Here is a 25,331-nt window from a genome sequence, read left to right as displayed (position 1 = left end):
AAAAAAGAAAGACGATGGAAAGAAATCGTAGTGAAAAAAAGAAGAGTAAAAGTAAAAAGACGATGGAAAGAAATCGAAGCGAAAAAAACGAAGAGGAAAAGAAGAAAAACAATGGAAAGATTAAACGGCATAAATAAAAATTGAAAAATAAGAAAGATGATGGAAAGAAATCGCAGCAAAAAAAGAAAAAAGAAGAAAGACGAAATCGCAGAGGAAGACGGGGAAGACAAAATAACAAGAGGAAGACGAATCGCGAGAAAGAAAAGAAAGATGGAAGGGCAAACCTAGAATATTTAAAAATGGCTAACTTTATGGACTTTGTTACACGAGCCGTAAATAATTTACAGTTTTGTTACATTTACGTAAGTTTCCCTATAAAGTTCATATTTTAAGTAAACTTTATTATATAAATTTAATTTTGGATATGATTCAAAATTAATTTATAAGAGAATAAAATATTTGAATGAATTCAAATATTAACTTAATGTGAATTAGATTCATATTAAAACTATAGGTTAAAATTTAATATGTATATGACACATATTAAAACTATATGTTTTGAGAGAAATTTATATTTGAATATGATTCAAATTTGGATTAAATTAAATATAAGATATTTAATTTAGTAATTAATTAATTGGAGAATTAATTAATAGTTTATTTTGAAGGTTTTTTTTAAAAAAATATAACAAAACACCAAAATATTTAAACTGTATAGAACAATTTCGAAAACGAAAAAAGTCCACACGCCCACAATGGAAAATACAAAAAATGTCTCGTCAACCACGCCCTCAACGACGCGCGTAATATATTTGGTACACGATCGTTTAAATTTGGCTATTGTTTCGTACACGATTGTTTAGATTTGGATAAACGAATTTTTTCAAGATTCTTTTGGTACATGATCATTTAGATTTGTTTACACGATCGTTTATTTTTTCAAGATTCTTTGTATATGATCGTTTAGATTTGTCTATACGATCGTTTATTTTTTTGCACACAATCGTTTAGATTTGGCTACTCCAATCTAAACGATTTTTTTCAAGATTCTTTTTACACAATTCTTTATATTTGATTATTTTTTGTACACGATTGTTTAGATTTGGTTATCCAAATCTAAATGATATCTAAACGATGTTAAAAAAGAAGAGATAAAGAAGAAAGACGATGGAAAGAATTCGCACAGAAAAACAAGAAAGACAATAGAAATAAATCGCAGCGAAGAGGAGGAGAAAGACGGAAGGACAAACCTAGAATATTTATAAAATGGCTTACTTCTAATGGGTTTTGTTACACGGACCGTAAATATTTTAGTGGTTTGTTATATTTATGAAAATTTTCCTTAGTTTAATTTTATTTAATTAAATTAATTAAATTAAAACTATAAGTTATATGAGAGATATTCATTTAAATATGATTTAAATGAAATATTAATTAAATATGATTTAATTAATTAATTAATTAAATTAATAACTCTCTTAAGTAAAGGAGTTATTTAGGGAACGTGGGTTTAAGGTTTAGGGTTTAGGAGATAAGGTACGAACGTCATAATAAAAGAATTCTGTAATCTACATAATTTATGATTAAAATATTTTTCTATAACTGTTATTTATGATTAAATGCTTTACATGTTTGTTTATGAAGCTATGAAATTGTTTGAATTCCATGACTATTTTCAAGCATAAGTTTTGAGACTAAATTTCTTAATGAAATTTATGCTAGCTCGTGAATATTGAGTCTCTGGAAAGTATTTGAACTACAATGTTTCAAGCAAAGCATGAATTAGCAAGTTTTGTTTTAAGAACTACAGTTTTTCACGAACGAGCTGGGTAAATTTTGAGCTTTATGCAAGATAAAGATAAGCAGACACGTTTTAATATTTTAGATGATTTATGAAATTTTTCATTGACTACATGATTGAGATCTTGAGCCTAAGGCTAGAGGATACCGTGTGCACACAAGTTATTTTCCGTTGTTGACATTAAGAGTACTCCGTGACAACAATGTTGTCGTGAGTGCTAGGCGAGCCCCACTACGAAAAAGACGATGGGAGTGCTGGGTGGGCCCCATTACATCGTAAAGTTAATAAGTGTTGGTTATATTAGGCATACCCTATATAACGTAATGATGTCATGTTAGTTATAAATGTCTTGCTAGATTTTATAAATGTATATATTGAACATTTGAAGAAGTTGTTCTCATAAAATAATTATGGTTAATGCTTTGCTTACATATTTATTTATTTGATGCCAATTTATCACATGTTCATATTTGTACAATAAACGGTTTTATAACCAGTCACTCACAGGGCTTAATAGATCACCTTTAAAATGTTTTCTCAACTTTCAGATAGAGGTCAAGCTTTCGACGCCTGAAACTCTTCTACAGTCTGCTACTAGTTTCACATTTACTTCCAGTTCGTGGGCGGAGTTGTATATTGTATCTGTATAGTTGAATATATGTCTGAAGTTGTCAAACTTTAAGTTAGGCATACTCATCAGTTTACTTTGTATGTTTGTATGTTCTGACTTTTAAATATTTTATCCAGGTAAATATTTCAAAACGTGTGAGTCAGGGTATTGGTACTCGTCTGTGCTTGCAGGTTTATTACCGTTCCGTTGTGTTTTGTGAACAGATAGCATTTCATGTATGAAAATAGTCAATCTATCTGGTCAACGGGTATCGTTAGAGGATAGCGATGTCGGTTGACTTCACGTCGTCTTTTGAGGTTAAGCTAATAGGTAGTTCGGGAGAGGGTATGACACCATCGGTGTATATATATGTGAAGATACATTTCCAGTCTGCTTTCTTAAGTGGGTTGATGTTCTTCTGGAGTACATCGAGGTTATCAATGGTGCTTTACAAGGTAAGTTTATTAATTACTATACATATATGTTAAACCTACATATACAGAAACCTAATCTTTGTGTTCATTCCTTTGTAGCAATTTTTTTGTGCTTGATTTGGAAATCAAGCACTTAATCGATTTGTTGAGCATCAAATGTTGACCTCTTTCAAAGAGTTCAGAGGAGACTGCTACAGACATTTTAAGAAGTACAGCGATCCTAAACAAGCATGTGCCAGCCCACCGTACAAATTGGTGAATTGTTTGGAAGATTGACACTTCCTCTACGATCACTACTTAAGTTAATAATTTCATGTGATTTACATCTTCTAATGTTACTTCACGTTACTTCATTTTTGTTGTTTGCGTGTATCATTTTTGTTGTTTGCATGTAGGAGCAATCAAGGACCAACAAGGTTGCTAGACAGAAACAACCTTACAATCATAGTAGCGGGTCTAAATCGTTTCTACAACAACATGAGCTCACTGAAGAACAAGGTCAACTAGTAGGACATGTGAAGCTATTTAAAGAAACACATGACGATAAGAGTGATCACTTCAACCAGTGGGATACGCATGTAAGTTTATGATTTATTGTGTTTTATTTTCCACTATAATTGTGAGTGCATAACTTAACACTTTGTATGTAGAATCAAATGTTGGGACTCTAGTCCTCACCCACCCTAGTAGGTGAACCATTCTTTAGAGACGAGATATGTGATACCATTTTGGGTAGACGATCGAGCTACTCAAAAGGTCTTAGTTGTGGCCTTAAGCTCAAGTCACGAAAGGGTGATAGCAGTGCATCGAGTTCAGTAACTCAAAAAATTCATGATCGGGAGGTGATGGAACTAAGAAATACCGATAAGAGCTCACAATCCGAGATTAGAGAACTTAAAGAAGGCCAATGACTTATGCTTGAAGAATAAAGAAGAATGTCGGAGATGCATGCCCGACAAATGGAAGTAATGAAGAAGATGATTGAGGAAATGACTCGGAAAAACAGAGGACCTTGAACTTATGGTACGTATTTTTGAAATTTTTAGTTGGTTATTTTTTATTAATGATAGAGAAATTTATCTCAAATGATTGAGTTTGGTTATCCTGCAGTTAGGTAGCTTTTAGTTTAACTTAGTTTTTGAATTCTAATGATTGATTCTGGCTATCCTGCAGTTATGGTAGCCTTTAGTTAAATTTAGTTTTACTGAAAGATGCAAGATTGGGTAGTATAGTATATGTAGTTTGCTTATGCAGTGAGTGTGAGTGGATGGGTGGAGGGGGGGAAGGGTTAAACGTTTATATTTGATGTAGTTATTACATTGGGTGGCATGCCAAAGTTGAGAGGTTGGGTTGTTTTGGGTACTTTACTCATGGAGTGAGTGTGAGAGAGGGGGGTTAAACGTGTTTAATGTAGTTGTTACGTTGGGTGGCACGCTGAAGTTAAGAGGTTGGGTTGTTTTGGGTTGTTTTGGGTAGTTTGCTCATGGAGTGAGTGTGAGGAGGGTTAAACGTTTATGTTTAATGTAGTTGTTACATTGGGTGGCATGCCAAAGTTGAGATGTTGGGTTGTTTTGGGTAGTTCATGGAGTGAGTTTAAGGGGGGTTAAATGTTACTTTAAAGGTTTCAATGTAGTTGTTACGTTGGGTTGCACGTCGAAGTGAGTGTATGTATAAGTTGAGTTTCTATTGTTGGTTACATTTGTAGAAAGAGTGGAATTTGAGAGATTAGGTACTTAGGGGTTGTCGTTTGATTATTTATTTGTTCCTAAGTTTTTGTTTTTGGCATATCCATGTATTTTGGTTTCTTTAAAGTCTGAATGATGTACTTTACTTAGGTGTGGACTTGTTCAAAGATGGCATCTAAGGCAATGACAAATGATGGTTTTTTTCTTTTCTATGTAATTGTTTCAAACAAACAATATGTAATTGTTATAATAGAAAGACACTTTTTTTGTTGAATTATGTTTTAATTCTATGAATGACAATTTGGTATTTTTGTTTGTTCTGTTTGAAAAGTTTATTGAATTTAAATCGAATCGAAACTGAAAAACATACCACAGGATAAAAATAATTGAATATAATAATTGAAAAAAAAAAAGAAAAAATATAATCTCCCGACACACCTAGGCATCAGGCGTTAATTACATGTCTCGACCTAGGCAGTGGCATACCAAGGATTAGTATTAGAAACTCCATGTGTTGGGTTTTATGTCCTAAAACTCGTAGATAGTAAATATAATCCGTTAACTGTTATTAATAAATTATTTTTATAATTTCAATAAGTTTTATTGGTTATATTATTAGTTTTTTCTTAATAACCTTAATCCAATAAACTAACATCCTAAGCTGTTTGATGAGTCTTGAACAGTATGTAGAGACATACAGGGATCAATGTTCAAAATCAGCTTAAAGGGTCTACAATATAGGGTTAAGGTTTTGTACCTTATCTTGGTAACACTATGGATACGACTCACTTTGTATTTGATACAAACGCAATGATCCAACGCATTCACGTAGATGACATGCGAGTGAGGATATCCTATGTAATGAGTTTGCATAAGTCCAAATCGCGAATTAGTAACCACTAAATGTAACTCTGTTAACTAGTTAGGTTTCTATTTCATTACGACGACTTAGGTAACTTAGTCTTAATCCTGAGTGTATATGAACTCTTGTTTGCGAGGGATTGTCCTTTGATTTGTATGGGTGAGAGTGGTCAGATTGCTGACTACATATGCTTATCATTTTGGGAATAAGACCGAGTTGGGAGTTGGGAACATAATTACACAAGATGGAACTCACTCCTTTCCGACTTTAGGATAAGTAGATAAATGTTCTTTTAAATGGTGTCTCTGGGACTTGAACAAAGGGTTCTACCCTCTCTATGACATAAGAGGGGTTTCTATTTAGTGGTTGGACCATAAACAGGTTGTTCATTAGAGGAGCACTAGTATTTAAGGACTAGAAGTAACCCATGGGTAAAACGGTAATTTGACCCAGCTGGTGTTACGAACATTTGTGAAGGACTAACTTACTGGTATTGGTCTATATCCGTGGACATAGAAATATATCTACAGTGAGAAGAGTTCAGCTATGAGTCTTTAATGAAGTGTACACACAGTTAACGAATATTGATTAATGTGGTTAATGAGTTTAGCCAATTAATCTCATATCGTTGTAGCTTCTGATCTATAGTTCTATGAGATCCCCTTCCTAACTCATAAAGGGTAATGAGATTTAATTGTATTGGTTATAATTTAAAATGTTCAAATTTACATTGGAAATTAATGATGTATTGTGATACATTATAAGATAAAGTTTACATTTTAATTAAACTTTATTATATAAATTTAATTTTGTATATGATTCAAAATTAATTTGTGAGAGAATAAAATATTTGAATGAGTTCAAATATTAATTTAATGTGAATTAGATTCATATTAAAACAATAGGTTAAAATTTAATGTGTATAGGATACATATTAAAACTATAAGTTAGGAAAGAAATTTATATTTGAATATAATTCAAATTTTAGATTAAATTAAATATAAGATATTTAATTTAGTAATTAATTAATTAGAGAATTAATGAATAGTTTATTTTAATTTTATTTAATTAAATTTGAGAGGTCTTTTCAAAAATATAAAAAAGCGGCAAAGTATTTACACTGTATAGAACAATTTCGAAAATGAAAAAAGCCCAGAGGCCCACCGTGTAAAATATCAAAGATGTCCCGTCAACAATGGGCGTAATGTATTTGGTAACGTGATTTGGTATACGATCGTGTAGATTTGACTATTGTTTGGTACACGATCGTTTAGATTTGTTTTTTCAATTCTATTATTTAATTTGGTTACACGATCGTTTAATTAATTGAGTTACACGATCGTTTAATTAATTGAGTTACACGATCGTTTAATTAATTGAGTTACACGATCGTTTAATTAATTGAGTTACACGATCGTTTAGATCTGACTACACGATCGTTTAAATTTGGCTACCCCAAATCTAAACCTCTCAACAAGTATGTTGAGAGGTTTGGTACAGATTTGACACCTTCCATACCTATAAATAGAGAAGAATTGGTGAAAACAAAATCAACATTTCCTTTCTCATAATCTCTTCTAATTCTTCATCTTACTATTATTATTATTATTTTGCTCCTCGTTCCTCTCCTTTATTTCTTTCTGTTTATTTTTTTCAAGAGACCCCAAATCAATGGAGAAAATCCATTCAGTTGGTTTTCGTTTCTTCTTATCTGAAAATTAAAATTTAGATTTATGGATTATAAATTTCGGAGGAGGGTTTGTAGCCGAAATGCTTTGATTTTTTTTTCTTTTTTTCTTTTTCGTTCAGTTGGTGAAGAAGAACACATAGGGAGAAGAGAAGAGAAGAAGAGAGAGGGACAGAAAAAGACTCTCGAAAGAAAAGAAAACAAAAATTTTTTTTTTTTATTTTGAAAAGATTTCTTTTCTTTTCTTTTCTTTTCTTTTCTTTTTTTTGTTTTGTTCTATTTTTCTTTTGTTTTCTTTTTTTATATATATTTTTTGTTTTCTTTTAGTTTTTTTTTCATTGTCATTTTTTTCTTCTTTCTTCTTTTCTTTTAAATACCTATTTTTTCTTTTTTTTTCACTTTTTTTTCTTTCTTTTCTTTTAAACTTTTTTTCAAACTATTTTGCTCCCAACCTTTTTTTCTTGCAAAATTTTCTGCTCACCAATTTGTTTTTTCTTTTTTTCTTTTTGGGTAATTATAATATGTAGCAATATTTAGAATAATTATTAAGTATGTAGCAATATTTTTAAAAAATTGTAAAAATAGCAAAATCTATCAGTGATACACTTCTATCATTGATAGACTCTTATGGTTTATCAGTGATAGACTAACATTTGCTACATGGTCTATCAGTGATAGACTCCTATTATTGATAGATTTTGACAGATTTTGCTATATTTGCAATTTTTTTAAAATGTTGCTACATACTTAATTATTTTGAATATAATTGCTACATTTGCAACTATCCCTTTCTTTTTTAACTATTTTGTTCCCAATATTTTTTTAGGCTTCAATTTTTTTTTTTTGCAATTCTTTTACCCTTTTTTTTTTACCAAATTTCTTTTACTAACTTATCCCTTTTTTTTTCATAGGAGTGACCCAGCAAACATGAGCTTGGACAAATTTGAAGATGGAACACCACTTGGACAAATTTAAAGATAGAGCGCTGCTTGAACAAATTTGAAGATGGAGTACACCAAGCTTGATTGAAGATGGAGAAGCGAGACCAACGTATCGGCTGCATCACATGGAAAAGGATGATCCTATCGACGATGATCCTATCGACTTCAACTGCATTGAAGATGAAGATGATGATGAATCGACTTCAACCCATTGAAGATAAAGATGATGATGAATCGACTTCAACGACATTGAAGATGAAGATGATGACTCAGTCACATTGAAGATGAGATGATGATCGCCTCGACTGCTCCGTATTGAAGATGAGATGATGATTGCCTCGGTTGCTCTGCATTGAAGATGAGATGATGATCGCCTCGGCTGCACCGCATTGAAGATGAGATGATAATCGTCTCGGCTGCACTGCATTGAAGATGAAATGATGACGCCTCGACTGCACCACATTGAAGATGAGATGATGATCTCCTTGGCTGCACCGCATTGAAGATGAGATGATAATCGCCTCGACTATACAGCATTGAAGATGGAAATGATGATCGCCTCGACTGCACTACCGCATTGAAGATGAAGATGATGATTGTCTTGGTTGCACCGTATTGAAGATGAAGATGAAGAGTGCCGCATTAAGATGAAGATGACGATCGTCTCAACTGTGCTATATTGAGATGAAGATGATGATCGTCTCTGCTGTGTCGCATTGAAGATAAAGATGATGATCATTTTGGTTGCGTCGTATTGAAGATAAAGATGATGATCGTCAGCCGCATTGAGGATGAAGATCCATTAAGATGATGATCGAACACATTTAAGATAAAGATGAAGATGATCCTTTTGACTGCGACAACATTGAAGACGAAGATGATGAACCTCATGGTTGTAACATCTGCGCTGCATTGAAGATGAAGATGGTGATCAGTCGCATTGAAAACGAAGATGAAGATGATCCTCTCGATTGCAGACAAAGATGAAGATGATCCTCTTGACTACAACAACAATGAAGATGAAGATGTTGACCCTCTTGGTTGCAGCATATGGTAGAAGATGATGACCCTATCGATAACAACACATCAAAGATGATAATGATGATCCTATTGATAACAACACAATGCAGATGATGATAATGGTCCTCTAGGCAACAACTGATCCTCTCGACTGCAACACATTGAAGAAGATGATGATGGTCCTCTCGACTGCAACACATCGAAGATGATGATGATGGTCCTCTCAGCTGCAACACATTGAAGATAAAGATGATGATCCTCTTGGCTGCAAAACATATGAGAAGATGAAGTGAAGATCCTCTCGGCTACAACACATGTGAAAAGACAAAGATGAAGATCCTCTCGATTGCACACATGTGAGAAGATGAAGATGAAGATCCTCTCGGCTGCAACACATGAGAGAAGATGAAGATCCACACATGCAACATATCAGAGAGGAGTAGAGTTCGTTGGTCAACATTTTGGAGAGGAGGCGAAGCCTTATCTTAAGAGGGTAGGAAATTGAACACCCTTGCTATCGCCTAAGAAGCCACCGAAGCCTTAGCGACGATTCATAAGAGTATAGAGGCTACATGCAAAGAATTTAAGAACTTCAAGTGGAAGCTTTGACTTTGTCCCTTTTGCTCCCCATTCTTTTTTTCTTCTATTGTAATTCTTGTAAATGCAATACTTTTGTTGAATGATAATGAGATTTTTTATTCTGGTGTGACTACTCTTGAATTTCATTTTGTATTGCTTCCATATTCTTTACTATGAGATCATAGTGAAGCATAATATTTTATTTTTCTTTTGCGTGCGACTGAACTTAAAGTAAATTTTAAGCTGCCTACTACCCTTTTTATAACATAGGGATCAAGTCATAACATAGTTCAACATTTTTTTTCCATTCACCTTTTAAACTCTTGTGGGCTAGGAGCACCATGCAGTTTAGGCTCTTGCCATAAGGAGCTTTGCGTATTTAGCATCTTTTATTTTCATCAAGGATTTGTTCATCTCTTCGTTTGTAGGATTGGTGAAGATAATAAATCTTGGCTTCACGGTCAAGGAACCTTCTATATTTATGTCAACAAATAATTTCTTCTTCATGCAAGATGGAATACGACTGTGAATCTTATCGTCATCATTTTCTTCATGAAATGGTTTTACCTTTAAAGTTTTCATCTCTCTTTGATGTTGATCGTTTGTCATTTTTAGATAATCAAAAGCAGATGCTGAAGATCGATCTTTCTTCGATATGAAGATACTTAACATTTTGAAAGCTGAAGTAGACGTTGGACATTGATTTTCTTCTTCTTTCATGGCCATACTTAATCTTTGAAAGTGAAAGACTGAAGATAGAGTAGTTGAAGGCTTGATACCATTAAAGAAAGAAGTCATTTGCTTAACTTTATTTGAATTGTCGACTTCTTTAGAAGATGCATAATTGTTGTCGATTTCTACTATGTTGGCAGTATGACATGCAGTGACTTCTAATATTTCTTCTTGATGATCCTCAAGGAAGTTTCTTCGGAGAAATTCTGTCAAAGTTATTGATCGTCAAGGTTGGAGGAAGTCCTCGTCTTTTTCTTTGGTAGGCGTAGGCTTCCACATCTAATTGTTTCTTCTTCCCTTCTTTTTATGGGAGATTTTTCTTTTTGCATACTTTTGATGGAATGACGACTCCTTTTGAATGGAATTTGGTTGTCTCCCTTTTTAATGAGTCACGACTATTTATCCTTCACCATCATCCTTAACATGCTCTTCTTTATTTTGGAAGTCCGTCGTCATGATCTTTTGTTAGAATCGAACAAGTATAGGTTCGAAAGTTCCAAATTGAATCAAGCTTTTTCTTTGATCATAAAGCTGTGTTAACGGCAAAACACTTGAAGTCATGTCGACTGCAACATAATTCGTCTTAGCTACTTCATCAATATCTAGCTCGATCTTCTTTTCACAAGTCAACTTTAGAATCAACTCTTTCGACACGAAACACTTTTCAACAGGGTGACTAATGACCCGATGATACTTTTAGTAGTTAAGATCATCTACTTTTCCTACTTGTTCTGGTCGTTTGCATTCTGGCAGCTGAATAAGTTGGTTCTCTAGTAGTTTCTATAACATGTTTGCAACATTAGAGTCAGGAAATGGATAAACTTTTTCCTGCCTTTCTTTAAGAGTTGGGTGTCGCTTTTCATCGCCGGCATGCTTTCTTTCAATTTTTGTTTATTTTCTTTTAGAGAAAGATTTTAAAGAAGTTGTATGAACAACCATAGACTCTTTTATGACACTATTTGTGATCTTTTCAGTGTCATCAATTTTATTCTTATCACTCCTCATTTTTTGAACCAAGAAATCTTTTGCTCCTCTATTGGAGATACTCAATTCCATATCATGGGTACGAGTCGTCAACTCTTCAAACATACGGGGTTTTATTCCCTACAAAATATAAAGAAGTCCCCAATGCATTCCTTTGGTGCACATCTTCACTACAAACAGTTCGGTGAGTCTATTCTTACAATCAAGACTCAAAGCTCTCCATCGGTTAATGTAGTCGATGACTGACTCTCCCTTTTGTTGTCTTTTATTTGTTAACTCTATCATGATGATGATACACCAGGTGCTGTAGAAGCAATTAAGAAAGACCCTCTCAAGCTGCTCCCAACTATCAATGGATTCAGGTTCCAGATCAGTGTACCAGTCGAAGGCATTTCCTCTGAGAGTTTGGATGAACTGTTTTACCAATAAATCCCCTCGTGTACCAGGAGTTTCACATGTCACAATGAAATGAGCAACGTATTGTTTTTGGTTGCCCTTTCCACCAAACTGTTGGAACTTAGGTGGTTGGTATCCTTTCAGTATTCTGAGATTGTCGATCCTCTTCGTATATTGGCTTGGAATACAAAGAGAAAGTTTGAGCAGGTCTACCATATTGAGTTTTGATACAATTTGCAATCATCTCCTGCAACTGCTGAACAGACAGTGATGCAATTGAGGTCAAATTTTGTGGTTGACTTTCTTGCATAATTGTCTTCCCTTTGTCAGCATTCTTGACAGTATGTGTATGACTTGATTCAGCAGCATCACGACTTTCAATGTGATTCTTCAGAGATGCAATCTTATAATCCCTTTCTTCAACCACCTTCATGAGCATGTTCACCTTCTTGTCAAGCTTTGTCATTCTATTTTCACTTGTATCCATGTTAGTTACCATAACTGACATTATATTTGGGTGAGGCATCTCCTCACTTGAGTGTTCAAAGGACGAATTGTGTTCATCAATCATAGAATTTTCTTTAATTATAATTTCACATTTTTGTGGTTTTGACCATTGTTCCCAAATATTCTTTGCACCGTCAAAAAGTGGCATAGCCTCATATGACTGTCTTCCTTGAGCGACTGCAAGTATTTGGTCGCATGTTGATGTCTCTCAGAGCTTTGGAAATGTTGCCTTAAGATGTAATGATATCTTTTGATGTTCTTCAAAAAGAGAAAGAGATGAAAGGTAGAGACAGTCCCACTAGGCGTGTCAAACTGTTCACACGAGATTTCAGGAGAAAAGTAATTTGTGGAATTGAACTTTGTATATTAATTTATATGGTGTTGTGGATACAATCTCTAATATTTACTCCTTTGATCCTCTCTCTCAAATATAAATTAAGACTTAAATTAAGTCTTTGAGCTTCAATCTTCTGGAATTTAAGGAAAGTTTAATCTTAAAAGCTTAATCTTTAAAATCTTCAATCTTTCAGAAGATGATGATCTCGGTTGATAAGAACTTGCACGTCTTGAGAGCTTTTAGAAGTTTGAGTCTTCAATTCTTCAAAGCTTTAGTTCTTCCTTCCATCCAAAGTCCCCAAAATGAATGGAAAAGTCTCTATTTATAAAGAATCTCCATGGACTTTAGGTGGGCTTGGACCCATTTGCTTGTTGGGCTTGGGCTTGGGCCCATTTGCTTGTGAGGTTTGTCCCATTTGCATGGCAGCTTGGGCTTAGGCCCATTTTCTTGATGGGCTTGGGCTTCGACCCATTTGCTTGGTGGGCTCAAGCTCGGGCCTACTTGTTTGGTGGATTCGGGTTTATTATTTCTTTGACCCAATTTTTCATTTAGGGCTTGAGCTGGGTTGGATATGAGAAAACTTGACTACCCAAATCCAATCAAATTAAAATCATCACAATTTTGCTGTGTAGACGTGACACGATTTAATTGGCCAAAATTTCTTGTTTAACAAATGTTTTTTTTTTTTTGAATTTGGTTTTGAATTTAATCATTGTATTTAAGAAATATGCAAATCATTGTAAGACATGAAACAAAATAGAATTAATTTTAAAAACAAGAACAAAAAACAAAATAGTTACCAAACCAGATATTAGATATTAATAAATTGTCACCATGAACATATGACGAGATGATCTTAATTAAGGATGTCTCACAAAAGTAACAAAGGGTATTGAAACATCCAAATAGACAATACCATAAGAAAGGCACAAAGTATATACATAATAAAGAATATTGACGGCTAGAATATATGCAAATTTATCTAATCTAATCTAATCCATCAATCTAAAACCCTAATCAATGCTCTACAACGAGAAAAGAGAAATTGGTCATTCTATAGCACAACAACTTTAGAGTAATACTTAGTTATATAACCAATCAATGTATTAATTTTTTTTTTAGAATGACTCATCATCTTCATAATGAATATTTGAACTACGAAGTGCCTACAGGGATACCCAAGCAACCAAAAGAGCAACAACAATAAGATAATCAGGAGGGACTAAAACAACATAGGGTACAGAGCCGACGACAGCAACAAGCTAGAAATCGACGACGTTTCAGTTGTGGAACACTTTGATTGTTTTTTTCATTGAATGAAAATTGTTTAATTATTGTATTAGACATTATACTTTATATTTAATTATTTTTCAATCTTAATCGATTACTAAAAATTTACAACATTCAATTAACAAAACAAATGAATTACAATCTTCATAAATTGAAAATTTAACATAAACATAATTTTAAAAATTTTAAAAATCTCATCAAGGTAAAAATACTTTTTTTTTTTGTTAAAAATAGATTTATTGTGAGAGAAAAATAAATTAATACTAAATTAAAAAAATAAGAATTTAAATTTTAGAAAAGAAAAATAAAATTCAAATAAAATAAAGAAATAAAACATTATATGAAAAATGAAAAAAAAAAAAAAACAAGAAGAAGAAGAAGTGGGCGAGCCTTGAACACTCCCCCATGGAGAGAGGGAGAGATAAAAAAAGGGAGTGAAAGAGAAGAGATAAAAACACAACCAAGAAAGAGAGATTGAAAACAACGTTATTTTTGTAAGGGAAATCCGTGGAAATAGCAAATATGAGGATAGAAAAAAGAAAAATAGCAAATTGTTATTTTTTTATTTATGGCAAAACTAACTACCATAAATATTTTTCCACTTTTTTAACCCGAAATTACAGTCCATATACAAATAGAGTATATTTGTTGAGATCAAAAAATCAAGCAAAATATCACATATCATGAATATAAGGTATTTGTAAACACACCCACTTATGATAATTATTAACTAAATCAAAAAATTATTATATTTTTTCAACAATCCCTAAACATATTCAATTAGTTTCAACATCCCCTAATTATCACGATACAAATCAACAAATTAACGAAAAATAATTCAAATATTCAATTTTTTATTTTTCGAATTATAGATTCAAAATTGAATCCCTCCATAAAATCATGTAAAAGATAATGCAATAATTAATTATTGAGATAAAAACTAAGAAACTAACGAAAAAGAATTTCAAATATTCAATTTTTTCTTTTTTTGAATTATAGATTCAAAATTGAATTCCTCCCTAAAATCATACTAAAGATCATAATGCAATAATTAATTATTAGGATAAACATTAAGAAATTAACGAAAAAAATTTAAAAGATTCAATTTCTACGCACGTAGATATCAATCATTTATTAAAACCATGGCAAATATAATGAAAATAATTATAATAAATTAGTTAAGTTAAATTCAAAATTCAACCCCTCTCTAAAGTCATGCAAAATACCATTCAATAATTAATTATTAGGATAAAAATTAAGAAATTAAAAGATTCTATTTGAAGCAACGGTGAAAAACGATCCAAACATTAGATTCCTAAGATTATGCCATAGCGGTGTATTTGTTGAGATAAAAAAATCAAACTGTTCCAACAATCCCTAAAGATATGTCATTAGTTTCAACATCCTCTAATTATTATGATACAAAATAGTGTATTAATTTTAAATTCTTAAATTGAATTCCTAAAATTATGTCAAAGAGAATGTACAATCCATTAATTTTAGATGAATTTATTTTGTTGGGTGTTAAAGTTATTTAAGCTTGGAGAGGAAAAGAAAAAAAATAAAAAATATATATATAAATTTTATAACATTATAAAATAAAATAATATAATATGAATTATATTTTTTTAAAAAAAAAACCCTAAATTCATCATCTTCTTCTTTATCTCAGCTGCAGCCCCCCCCCCCCCCCACTCTCATCTCCTTTTTCTTCGAAATCACACGGTCGCCGTGGCCCCTGCCTCTCTTCTCTCTACCTAGATCTCCGACGACAATCTTCCTCCATCCGTCAAAGCCGCCACCATCACCTTAGTTATCCGTCAAGCTTCTATTTGTCGTTAGTCCAAGCCGCCACACCTCGAGTTGCTCCCGTTTCCGTCAGCCATCTCCTCTGTGTCGCGATGTCCGAATCTGAAGCGAACGAACTATGTCTACTCCAACCGGTGTTTGTCTACGAAGCTCTAACTGCCGTCATCGCATCTCCACAAACCCAGCCACCGCCGTCACGATCTCCCATTCGCATGGAGCTTGTTGCACCGTCCATCCTTCTCCATAGCACGCTGCCGCACCAGGGCGTGTTGTCCTCGTCGTTGAAAAAGCCTCCATCCTCAAGCAGTCATGTTCTAAGTGTAGGGGCATAGTTTGTATTAATTATAGGGTATTTGTAGATTCTGTTATAAATGTATTTAGAAATCTTTAAGACATTGTTCTCTCATTTATTATTTAAAAAAATTCAGTTTTGCTATTTTGTCAACTTAAAAATAAAATTGTCATTTATCAAAGTAAATTTCTAATTTTATTATTCTTCTTGTAATCAATTTGAAAATAACAGTATTTTTGTAAATAGTTTTTCTAACTGCATTATTTATATAATTTATCCATCAAGTTGTACCAAAAACCTTTTCCTCTAATTTTTCAATTCAAATTAGATTAATACCCATAATAGTTCGATCTTAAATAATTCAAGATAATTAAATTAAAAATTATCTTAAATTTTTTTTTGGTACTAGATTAACCAACATTCAAATTCTCCAATAAAAAAAGCAGTCGAAACATGCAGAAGAAAGTGACGGTTAAATAAGAGAGTGAATCAGATTAAGAAGAAAGCTTCCTAATGGAATCTTTCAAGTTAGTAACAGGCAACACCAATTGGCATTCAATGAAAATTTCTAGAATGAATGACTTTCTATTACTTCTCTGGCAATTTTGATGTCTCTAATGAAAATTTCCCCTTGTCAACTCTCAAAGAAGTAGAATATGAAGGAACTTTAAAAGGACTAATAAACCACTTGACACCATGATTCAATCTATTTGCTTCACTCTCCAATTGACAGCATCTACTTATTAATCTAGTAATCAGATGGTTCAATCCATGGCCAAAGAAAAAAAAAAATTCCCAAAGAGAGAATGCACTAGTTATTTATAACTGGTGAATTTTACAACACTTGCAGTTCTCGAAAGAACCTTTAAAGATTCTTTTGTTCCTTTTCCAACAAAACAGAACTTCGACATCAAAGCATGTAAACAAAAACTAATAATAAGAAAAACATGAATTTGGAAAGAAATAAACTAACTGTACTCTAATGGTTATAAAGTAATTTATTTTTAAATAGGGTCTTTCTTGTTGGTCGTCTGGGCACTATCCGCCGGAGGCAAGGTCTACAAAGAAATTAGAAAGGGCAAAGTTAGAAATTCAGAGACCACTTTGCATATAGCACTCTTTAGAGAAACTAGAGAAATGGAGGAAGCAATTCCACTGCAAACATCTATCAACATAACAAAATTATGGAATTTTATGAAAAGCTAATAAAAGAAAGCCAAGAAATAGAACATGGATGGGTGATCCTTAGATTTTCTGGAAAAAGAATATAAGTGGAGATTGATATCTGATTTCCAGAACATAACAAGGTAATTTTTCTGAAATGCACTAATCAAAAACAGTAAATGACAGGCTTATACTCAAATCATGAGGCACTGGGCATAACCTACAAGATGGTCCTTTTATCGAACATGTTACAGGCATTGTCAAGTTAAATTACACGCAGCACACGAATAAGAAATGACCATACTTCTGAAGTAGCTGAAATTGATAGCTGACTTAAAGCGAACATAGCAAGATAATATTTCTGAAATCTGAATCCTGTTGATAAAAAAACAGGCTAACAGTGAAACAATAAAACAATTCGCACAAAATAACAAGATGGGCATTTTATCGAACAGGTTACAGGCATTGTTTAAGTTGAAATGCACCCAGTAATCTACAAATACATGGCTATATTTCCGACAATGAACAATCATTAAAGGGTCAGTCTACGTGTATATGCACAAAGCAGAAAGAGGAAAATAGAGAGGAAGAGTACAAGATTTGGTTTGTAGATGTGGTGGACAATGGAGGCGCCGGCGAGAAGCGAGGAGACGACGACGACAAAAGACCAACCAACAGAGGGAGTTCCCGTAGGGCGCAACCCACCGCCGAATTTCTGAGTCATGATTCAGCTGAACACCCACCAACACCAAGATTACAATTTCCCTTTAGGAAGACTCCAAAATTCAATCTGACCGCCACCCAACTCCCCCTTAAATACCAATGGCCATAACCATACCAATATGAAAAGTAAAATTTAAATGTATTATTACTAATTTTTCACATTATTATTTGATTTCAAAACATTTTTTAAAATAAATTCAAATAATAGGATGATTCATCTCTCATTTTCATTTCTCGTGTAAGAAATTTTTAATTGATTCGGAACCCAAATAATAATTTCAAATCATTTTTATGTTATAAAATTCTAAGATCTAAAATCATTTTTATCCAATTTCATGTCTCAAACCATTAGTCATTTGTCAAAATCTAAACGAAGCATCACTTAACCTTTTAAAGTTCAAGTTTTTTAGCTTTTTCGTCGAAGTAAAATTGCAAATTTGTAGTAAATATTGAAAAAAAAAAAGAACAAAGAACATGAACTAGATTGATAGAACCACAAAAGAATTTTTTTTAAAAAAATAAAAAGGAGAGTAATGAAAATTAAGAATGATCGATATACATGTTATAATACTTACATCGTAGTTAATAATCATTTACATTTTTAAAAATTAAGTTTATAAACATTACTTTCATCTATATATTTTTTAGTTTTGTCATCCACTTTTTAAGGATGTTTTTCCATCGGTAATGACTATTAGAACACAAATTCAATCAATTGAACAAGTCAAGGCATTTTTAAGGATCTCGATGGTTGCAAGCTAGGTCAATTGCAGTAGTGTGGTTTTATGTCCATGACATTTTGATGTCTAAGTGAGATCAATTTGATCAAAGTTGTATATGATATAGAATTATAGATAACATATGCGGATCAATATTACTTCTTTTAGGTCTATACTACAAATTAGAGAAAACTCTCAAAATAACAAAATCTTGGATAGAAAAAAGAAAAATAGCAAATTTCAAAAATATTTTGATTTATGGTAAAACCGTCTTCCGGATTAATATTTCCATTTTTTTTGGATGATTATATCCCTCATAAGCAATTGCTCACATACAAATAAATTATATTTGTTGAGGTCAAAAAAACAAACAAAATATCACGGTGCACCAATACAGTGTATTTGTAAACACAATTACTTTTGCTAAATCTTAACTAAATCAAAAAATATTTTATTGTTGGAGTATTAAACTAACATCATAAAGATATGGTTTTAGTTTCAACATCTCATTCACGATTTTTTATATTTCATATTATTTATAAAAAAATTATATTAAATAATACATATTACAAATTTCTAATAACAATTTCAATCTACATTTTATATCATCCTCTACGATCGTCAATTTGAATTCAAATTTTAGCTCGTATCCCTAAAATAACTCCAAATATAGATTTAACTATTTTGCATTGTTTATTCTTCGAATTATTTTATTAAAAAATAGACATAAATAATACATATTTGATATTTTAACATTATTTTCCACCCTAAACCGTTAGTTTTAATTCAAATTTTTAACATTAATTTTAGATTGTTAGTTTAAATCCCTAAAATTATGACAAAGATAATATTTAATATATATCCTAGTTTCAATTCAAATTTTTAAAATTATTTTTAAATCCAAATTTTACACCTTAGATTGTTAGTTTAAATCTCACCCATTTTAGAATGTTAGTTTGAATCTCTAACATTATGCAAAGGTAATATTTGATATATTTATAATATATATCCCACCCAAAACATTAGTTTTAATTCAAAATTTAAACATTATTTTCCATTATTTATGAAACAATAATCTAAGATACAATAGTAGGGATGATTCAAATTGATTTTGTAATTATCCTACCATTGTGTTGAAAATTAAATCTTGCCAATTTAATAATATTTTAGTACAATACTTTTTAGTTAATTATTTTCACACATTTTGATTAATTTTGCCAATTATTTTCACTCACCGAAGATTTGAAGGTATGGGACGAATGTATTTTCTTTGAAGGAAATTTGAAGAACTCACAAAAATTTGAGGAGTTTGAATCCCCTTTGAAGGAAACATTGAACGACAGAAAACGTTGAAGATACGATTGTCGTGGTCTGTGTACGAGCGGCAAAAAATGTTGAATCCCCTTTGAACGAATGGCAGAAAACAGCAGAAATCCCCTTTGAAGATGTTTCGAATGGAAGAGAACGAACGAACACAAAATACGAAAGGAAGCGAAGGAACGAACATTGATTCTTCAGAATCAAAGTGAAGGGAAGCAAAAGGAAACGAACAAAAGTGAACTCAAAATGAAGTGACGAAGGCGAACGAATGAAGCTATCAAACAAAGATTTGAAGATGCGAACGCACAAAGTGATGAAGCCAAGGAGATGTGATGAAAGCTCGAACGAACAAACGGAGAAGTGAAGAACGGACAAAGATTTGATGGGTTTTTTTTTTCTGTTATAGGGAAAAGTAGAATATTTTATTGTGGGTGCAAATTAAAGTAATATTTAATTATAGAGTATTTGGGAATTAGTAAACAACTGTATTTAGGAATGTAGAGGTATTTAAGGCATTGCTCCCCCAATTTTTGTTTAAAAATTTTATGTTTTGCTATTTTGTCAATTTAAAAATAAATTTTCCATTTATCCAAAGTAAATCTCTAATTATTACATATAGGATATAGTTTTCATTTTTTTTTCATGTTAAAATCACTTTTATAGAAATAGCAATTTAGTCTATAAATTTTTGTTGGTAACAATTTAATCATTCTACTTTTAATTTTATAACAATTTAAGTCATTTATTTTTATCATGTAATAATTTAGTCATGGTACTTTAAATTTGTAATGATTCGGTTCTTATTGTAAAAATTAATGTTAAGGGTTTATTGAAATTTCTTCCAAAAAAAAAAATCGAAATTGGAGACTAAATATCTTTACAAAATACAAAGTCTACATCATAATCACTAAATAATAAAAATTAACATGTAATTTTAACAATTTCTTTTAGGCGAATTTGTAACAAAATTTCAGATTCTATCAATAATAAACATCGATAGGATCCAAAATTTTTCTATATTTTATAAATATTTTAGTTTATTTTACTAGACTTAAAAATGTTTTCTTTCTTTTACATTAGGGATAAATTGTTATAAATTTGATAGACAAAAGACTAAATTGTTATATAACAAAGTTTAGGAACTAAATTGTTATAAAATAAAAAAATACACAGACTAAATCATTACAAACCAAGTTTGTGAACCAAATTGTTACTTTCATAAAAATTTAAGAACGGAGAGTGATTTTTAACGAATATATTTGAAAGGTAGGAATTTCTCAAATACAACAAAATTGTTGAAGATGTTTACAAATATAATAAATTTTTAATGGTAAGGAAGGATTTTCTAGTCTATCACAATCTATCATCGACGAAAAAAAATGTAAACTTTACTTTATTTGTAAATATTTTCAATAATTTTGCCCGGTAGTAAAACAAAATTTCCACATGATATATGTTTGTTTTATAATTGTTGCAGTGATTTAAAAAAGTCGATCAATATCGTAATGCATCTAACATTTTCCTCAATAATGAAGTTTCATTTAAGATGAAGTGATCCCAAACTCCTTCAATATTTCAACCATTATCAAAAAATTTAACTCTACATAAATGCAAGATGGGCTCAATATAAATGACTTTAGCTTTTAGATATTTTCTCTTTACTTATCATTTGTTCTTATGACATACACACACTTTCTCTTCACTAATCCATGGCAAATTTTTTCTTTAATTAAGAATTTAGGTTCACGTTCAACCCAATAAATTTATTCAGTTGGCTGTCGCCTCCAGCATCACACTGATCAAACGATGTGTCGAATTGCAATTAGGAGATGATTAGCGACACGGTTCATCAGTCATCGGAATTAGCTCTCCTACCCCAACTGCTCACCATTTAATAGCCTACTTCCCAACCTCCCACTTCAAACCCAGAAACTTTTTCCAATTTTAAATTCACACCCATTTGCGGATCTCATCATATATTCATTTTTTGGGTTCTGGGTCTTCTCATTTTGCTCTTTTTAGGATCTGGGTACCAATTTTTGGCTTTTTTCCCCAACTGGTTCTCTAATTTGGCTGCAGAAATGAAGGTCTCGGTAGTTTCTCGCAGTGGGAGAGAGGTTGTTAAAGGGGGTATTCAACTGAGCGACTCTGTAAGTGTTTTGGATTTTGATTGAATTACTGTTTTTGTTTACTTCTCTTCTGGATTCTTGGAAAGAGGAAAGGATTAGAAGATTACTACTTGTGTTTTGGTGGCTGTGTTCTGTTTTTAGACCTATTAATTTTCCTTCTTACAGATGAGTTGAAGATGGAATTTGGAGTTTCATGGAAATTGTTTGTTTTTTGTAGGCTTCGGTGGCAGATCTACAGGATGCGATTCATAAGCGAAGTAAGTGCAAGATAGTTGAATGGCGTTCCCTTAATTGTTGCATACATGCACTTTTATTAGCTTAGATTTGTATTTTTATGGTAATGAGTGACAGAACTGGAGTTTGTGGGTAAGGGTGGAAAAATTCGAACCAGCATATGCATTAACTAGTTGAGCTCTGCTCTAGTTACTTATGTAATGCATCTTCTTGTGGTTTGCCCCCATTTTTTTTTCTAGTTATTAAAATGATGAACTTAAAAGATTAAGTTAAGACTTCATTCTAGCTTACCGGTTTAACTTGGGGTATCGAGTTGCTGAGGAATCAAAATTTTGTTACTAGTACATAAATGGTAATGTATGAAGGAATCCATTGTTTTTTTTTTTTCCCTATGCAATGTTTTCAGAAAAATAGTCTTTATTACTTCTAGGATAACAACAGACGAGAATATGCCTTTTGTGCTCGGGTATGCTGATCTTTTCTGCCTTTTTCCAACTATATGTCCATCGTTCTTGATTATATTGCGTAGAGTTATCATGTCTCTAGACTTGGAATAGCAAAGGATGAAATGATTTCGTTATGGGTGCTTAGTTGCTTTTTCTTTTCCTAGGATGGGATGTAAAATTCCTTTTGGGGTTCAATATATAATTGCTAATGCACCTTAATGGCTTTAAATCATTATTCATATCGGTGTGGTTGTGATGTATAAAATAATGAAAAGTATCTTTCCTTTCAATTTTCTTGCAAATTGCATACTCGGCATTCTAGATACTACATAGGCAATCCCCTTCCCTAGCAAGGTGATAGCCCCCAATTGGGAAGGTGTACATGTAGGAGAAAAGGAAAGGGTTGAGTGAATGAGAAAAATTACATGTAGTTGGCCCCTAGGTGTTTTGTTTGCTAGAATGGGATGAAGGGATTGTTATATAGGTGGTCTTTCTTGATTGGCAGATTGGGGGAATTTTTGTGCATGCTCTTCAGAGAATTGGGAGAATTATGCTTCCTAGTACCTTGCTATCTGATCATAAATAAAATTGCTGTGCAAGCCCTATCACAGGATTTTTTCCATCATAAATTTGAGAGGCATCGTTTTCAGTTTTAAAATTTCTATATAAATTTGCATTTCAACCAATGAGCGGTGCTAAATCCCAATTGTTATCTTAGTACCATGTTGATATAATTTGTTTCCTTCTTTTTTTAAAACAATTAATGCTGCAGTTGCATCATGCCATTAGGTTCACTTTTGATATGCATTGTTGCTAGGGTGGGGTGGAGAATTTTCTTTTGCATTACCTACTTGATATTGACTTTGAAGCTCAGCTTCTTTGCATCATGCCTCTCTTGTTGTCAGCTAAAATTAGACATAAGGTTCCTTAACGACATTTGCTGTCAATAGAATCCTCCATTCCAGTGCGAGTTTTATGAAGGAAAGCAAAAAGAAATTTAAAAGGACTTATGCTTGATAGTCTCTATAACAGGAACGTTGGGTATTTTTTCCTGATATTGTTGGATGTTTCTTGAGCAGTGGCAAGCTGCCTGTCATTTGGATGCAGACATGCATTCCAATGTCAGTTTTTATGTAAAGTGCAGCTATCTGATGTCCTTGTTTTGTTGAAACAGCCAAAAAGTTCTATCCAGCTAGGCAAAGGCTAACTCTTCCCGTTCAACCTGGTTCCAAGGAGAGGCCTACTGTTCTTAACTCCAAGAAAAGCCTCAGAGAATATTGTAGCGACAACTCGGACAGCATAACTGTTGTCTTCAAGGATTTGGGCCCACAAGTTTCTTATCGTACCCTCTTTTTCTTTGAATACTTGGGTCCATTGATCCTCTACCCCATCTTTTACTACTTCCCTGTATATCAGTTCTTTGGCTACCAAGCAGAACGTGTTATCCATCCTGTTCAGACTTACGCAATGTACTACTGGTGTTTTCACTATTTCAAAAGAATCATGGAAACATTTTTCGTCCATAGGTTCAGCCACGCAACCTCACCACTTTCAAATGTGTTCAGAAACTGTGCTTACTACTGGTCTTTTGGCTCGTATATTGCATATTATGTCAATCACCCACTTTATACCCCTGTTGGTGACCTTCAAATGAAGATTGGCTTTGCATTTGGTTTGCTGTGTCAAGTGTCAAACTTCTACTGCCATATCTTGCTGAGAAAATTGCGTAGCCCTGAGGGCAATGGGGGATATCAAATCCCTAAGGGGTTTCTGTTCAACATTGTGACATGTGCAAATTACACAACAGAAATATATCAGTGGGTAGGCTTCAATATAGCTACACAGACTTTTGCTGGTTATGTCTTTCTTGTGGTTGCTGCTCTTATCATGACTAACTGGGCACTTGCAAAGCACCGTCGCCTCAAGAAGGTATCATCTTACTATCTTTTCTAGCGGTTTAAGCTTTTAGGTCTTGCGGTACTTTGGTACTATGTTAAATCACCTCTAAATCCTAATGCTTTAAGTTGATAAGGTTACACCCCTCCCTTGTCAGTGAACTGGGGATCTAACGCAAGATCTAATAAATGTATAATCCCTATTACTTAGGTTGAAAATAGTAGCTTTAGCTTTGTTACTTTACTAAGTCACTACTACATTCAAAAGCTTGAACCGATGATATCATTTGCTATGTTTTGGGATGTTCTGGGCTTAAACGTGCGGTTCTATTGGACTAAACCTCTCTTTGAGTTGTGAAATCCAGAGATTCCTCTCACATGTTTGGATCTTTAGTAGCATTTTGTAGTGATTTTGGTTATGATTTGAACATGAATTGGTTTGTATTGTATATGCAGCTGTTTGATGGGAAAGAGGGAAGGCCAAAGTATCCACGCAGATGGGTGATTCTTCCTCCATTTCTGTAGGAGTTGGTGGCCTCAGCAACCAATTCAATCTCAAGTTGTTAGGCTTTAGATTAAAAGTGTCACTTGAAAGAAAGACAGAGACAAGGCACAGACATCATTTTTACCAAATGCTATTTTAATGTTCTTTTGTTGTTGTCTTTAACATTATAGACAATGTTCCTTTTGTTTTGCTTTGGCGTTTTAGTGCATTGTTGGCGATTGATGGTTGCA

The 25,331-nt window shown here is 32.7% G+C and overlaps 1 protein-coding gene and 1 long non-coding RNA gene across 2 annotated transcripts; one reads left to right on the top strand and one right to left on the bottom strand.

Moving 5' to 3' along the window:
- Positions 1 to 16,758: 16,758 nt before the first annotated feature.
- LOC103498154 (uncharacterized) lies at positions 16,759 to 18,120 on the bottom strand. Its single transcript, XR_539544.3, has 2 exons — positions 17,726 to 18,120; positions 16,759 to 17,024 (listed from the first exon to the last, which is right to left on the bottom strand). It is a non-coding gene; the product is annotated as an uncharacterized LOC103498154 (long non-coding RNA).
- Positions 18,121 to 21,484: 3,364 nt separating this feature from the next.
- LOC103498153 (very-long-chain enoyl-CoA reductase) lies at positions 21,485 to 25,331 on the top strand. Its single transcript, XM_008460661.3, has 4 exons — positions 21,485 to 22,042; positions 22,239 to 22,278; positions 23,876 to 24,630; positions 25,053 to 25,331. The coding sequence occupies exons 1-4, from the start codon at positions 21,974 to 21,976 to the stop codon at positions 25,119 to 25,121; spliced, it is 933 nt and encodes a 310-aa protein (XP_008458883.1). The 5' UTR covers positions 21,485 to 21,973; the 3' UTR covers positions 25,122 to 25,331.

This window comes from Cucumis melo, chromosome 9 (genome assembly GCF_025177605.1).
Source record: "Cucumis melo cultivar AY chromosome 9, USDA_Cmelo_AY_1.0, whole genome shotgun sequence".
In the NCBI taxonomy this organism is placed as follows: Eukaryota; Viridiplantae; Streptophyta; class Magnoliopsida; order Cucurbitales; family Cucurbitaceae; genus Cucumis; species Cucumis melo.
Note: the sequence above shows the minus strand (reverse complement) of the source record. Positions and strands in the feature narration are given on the sequence as shown.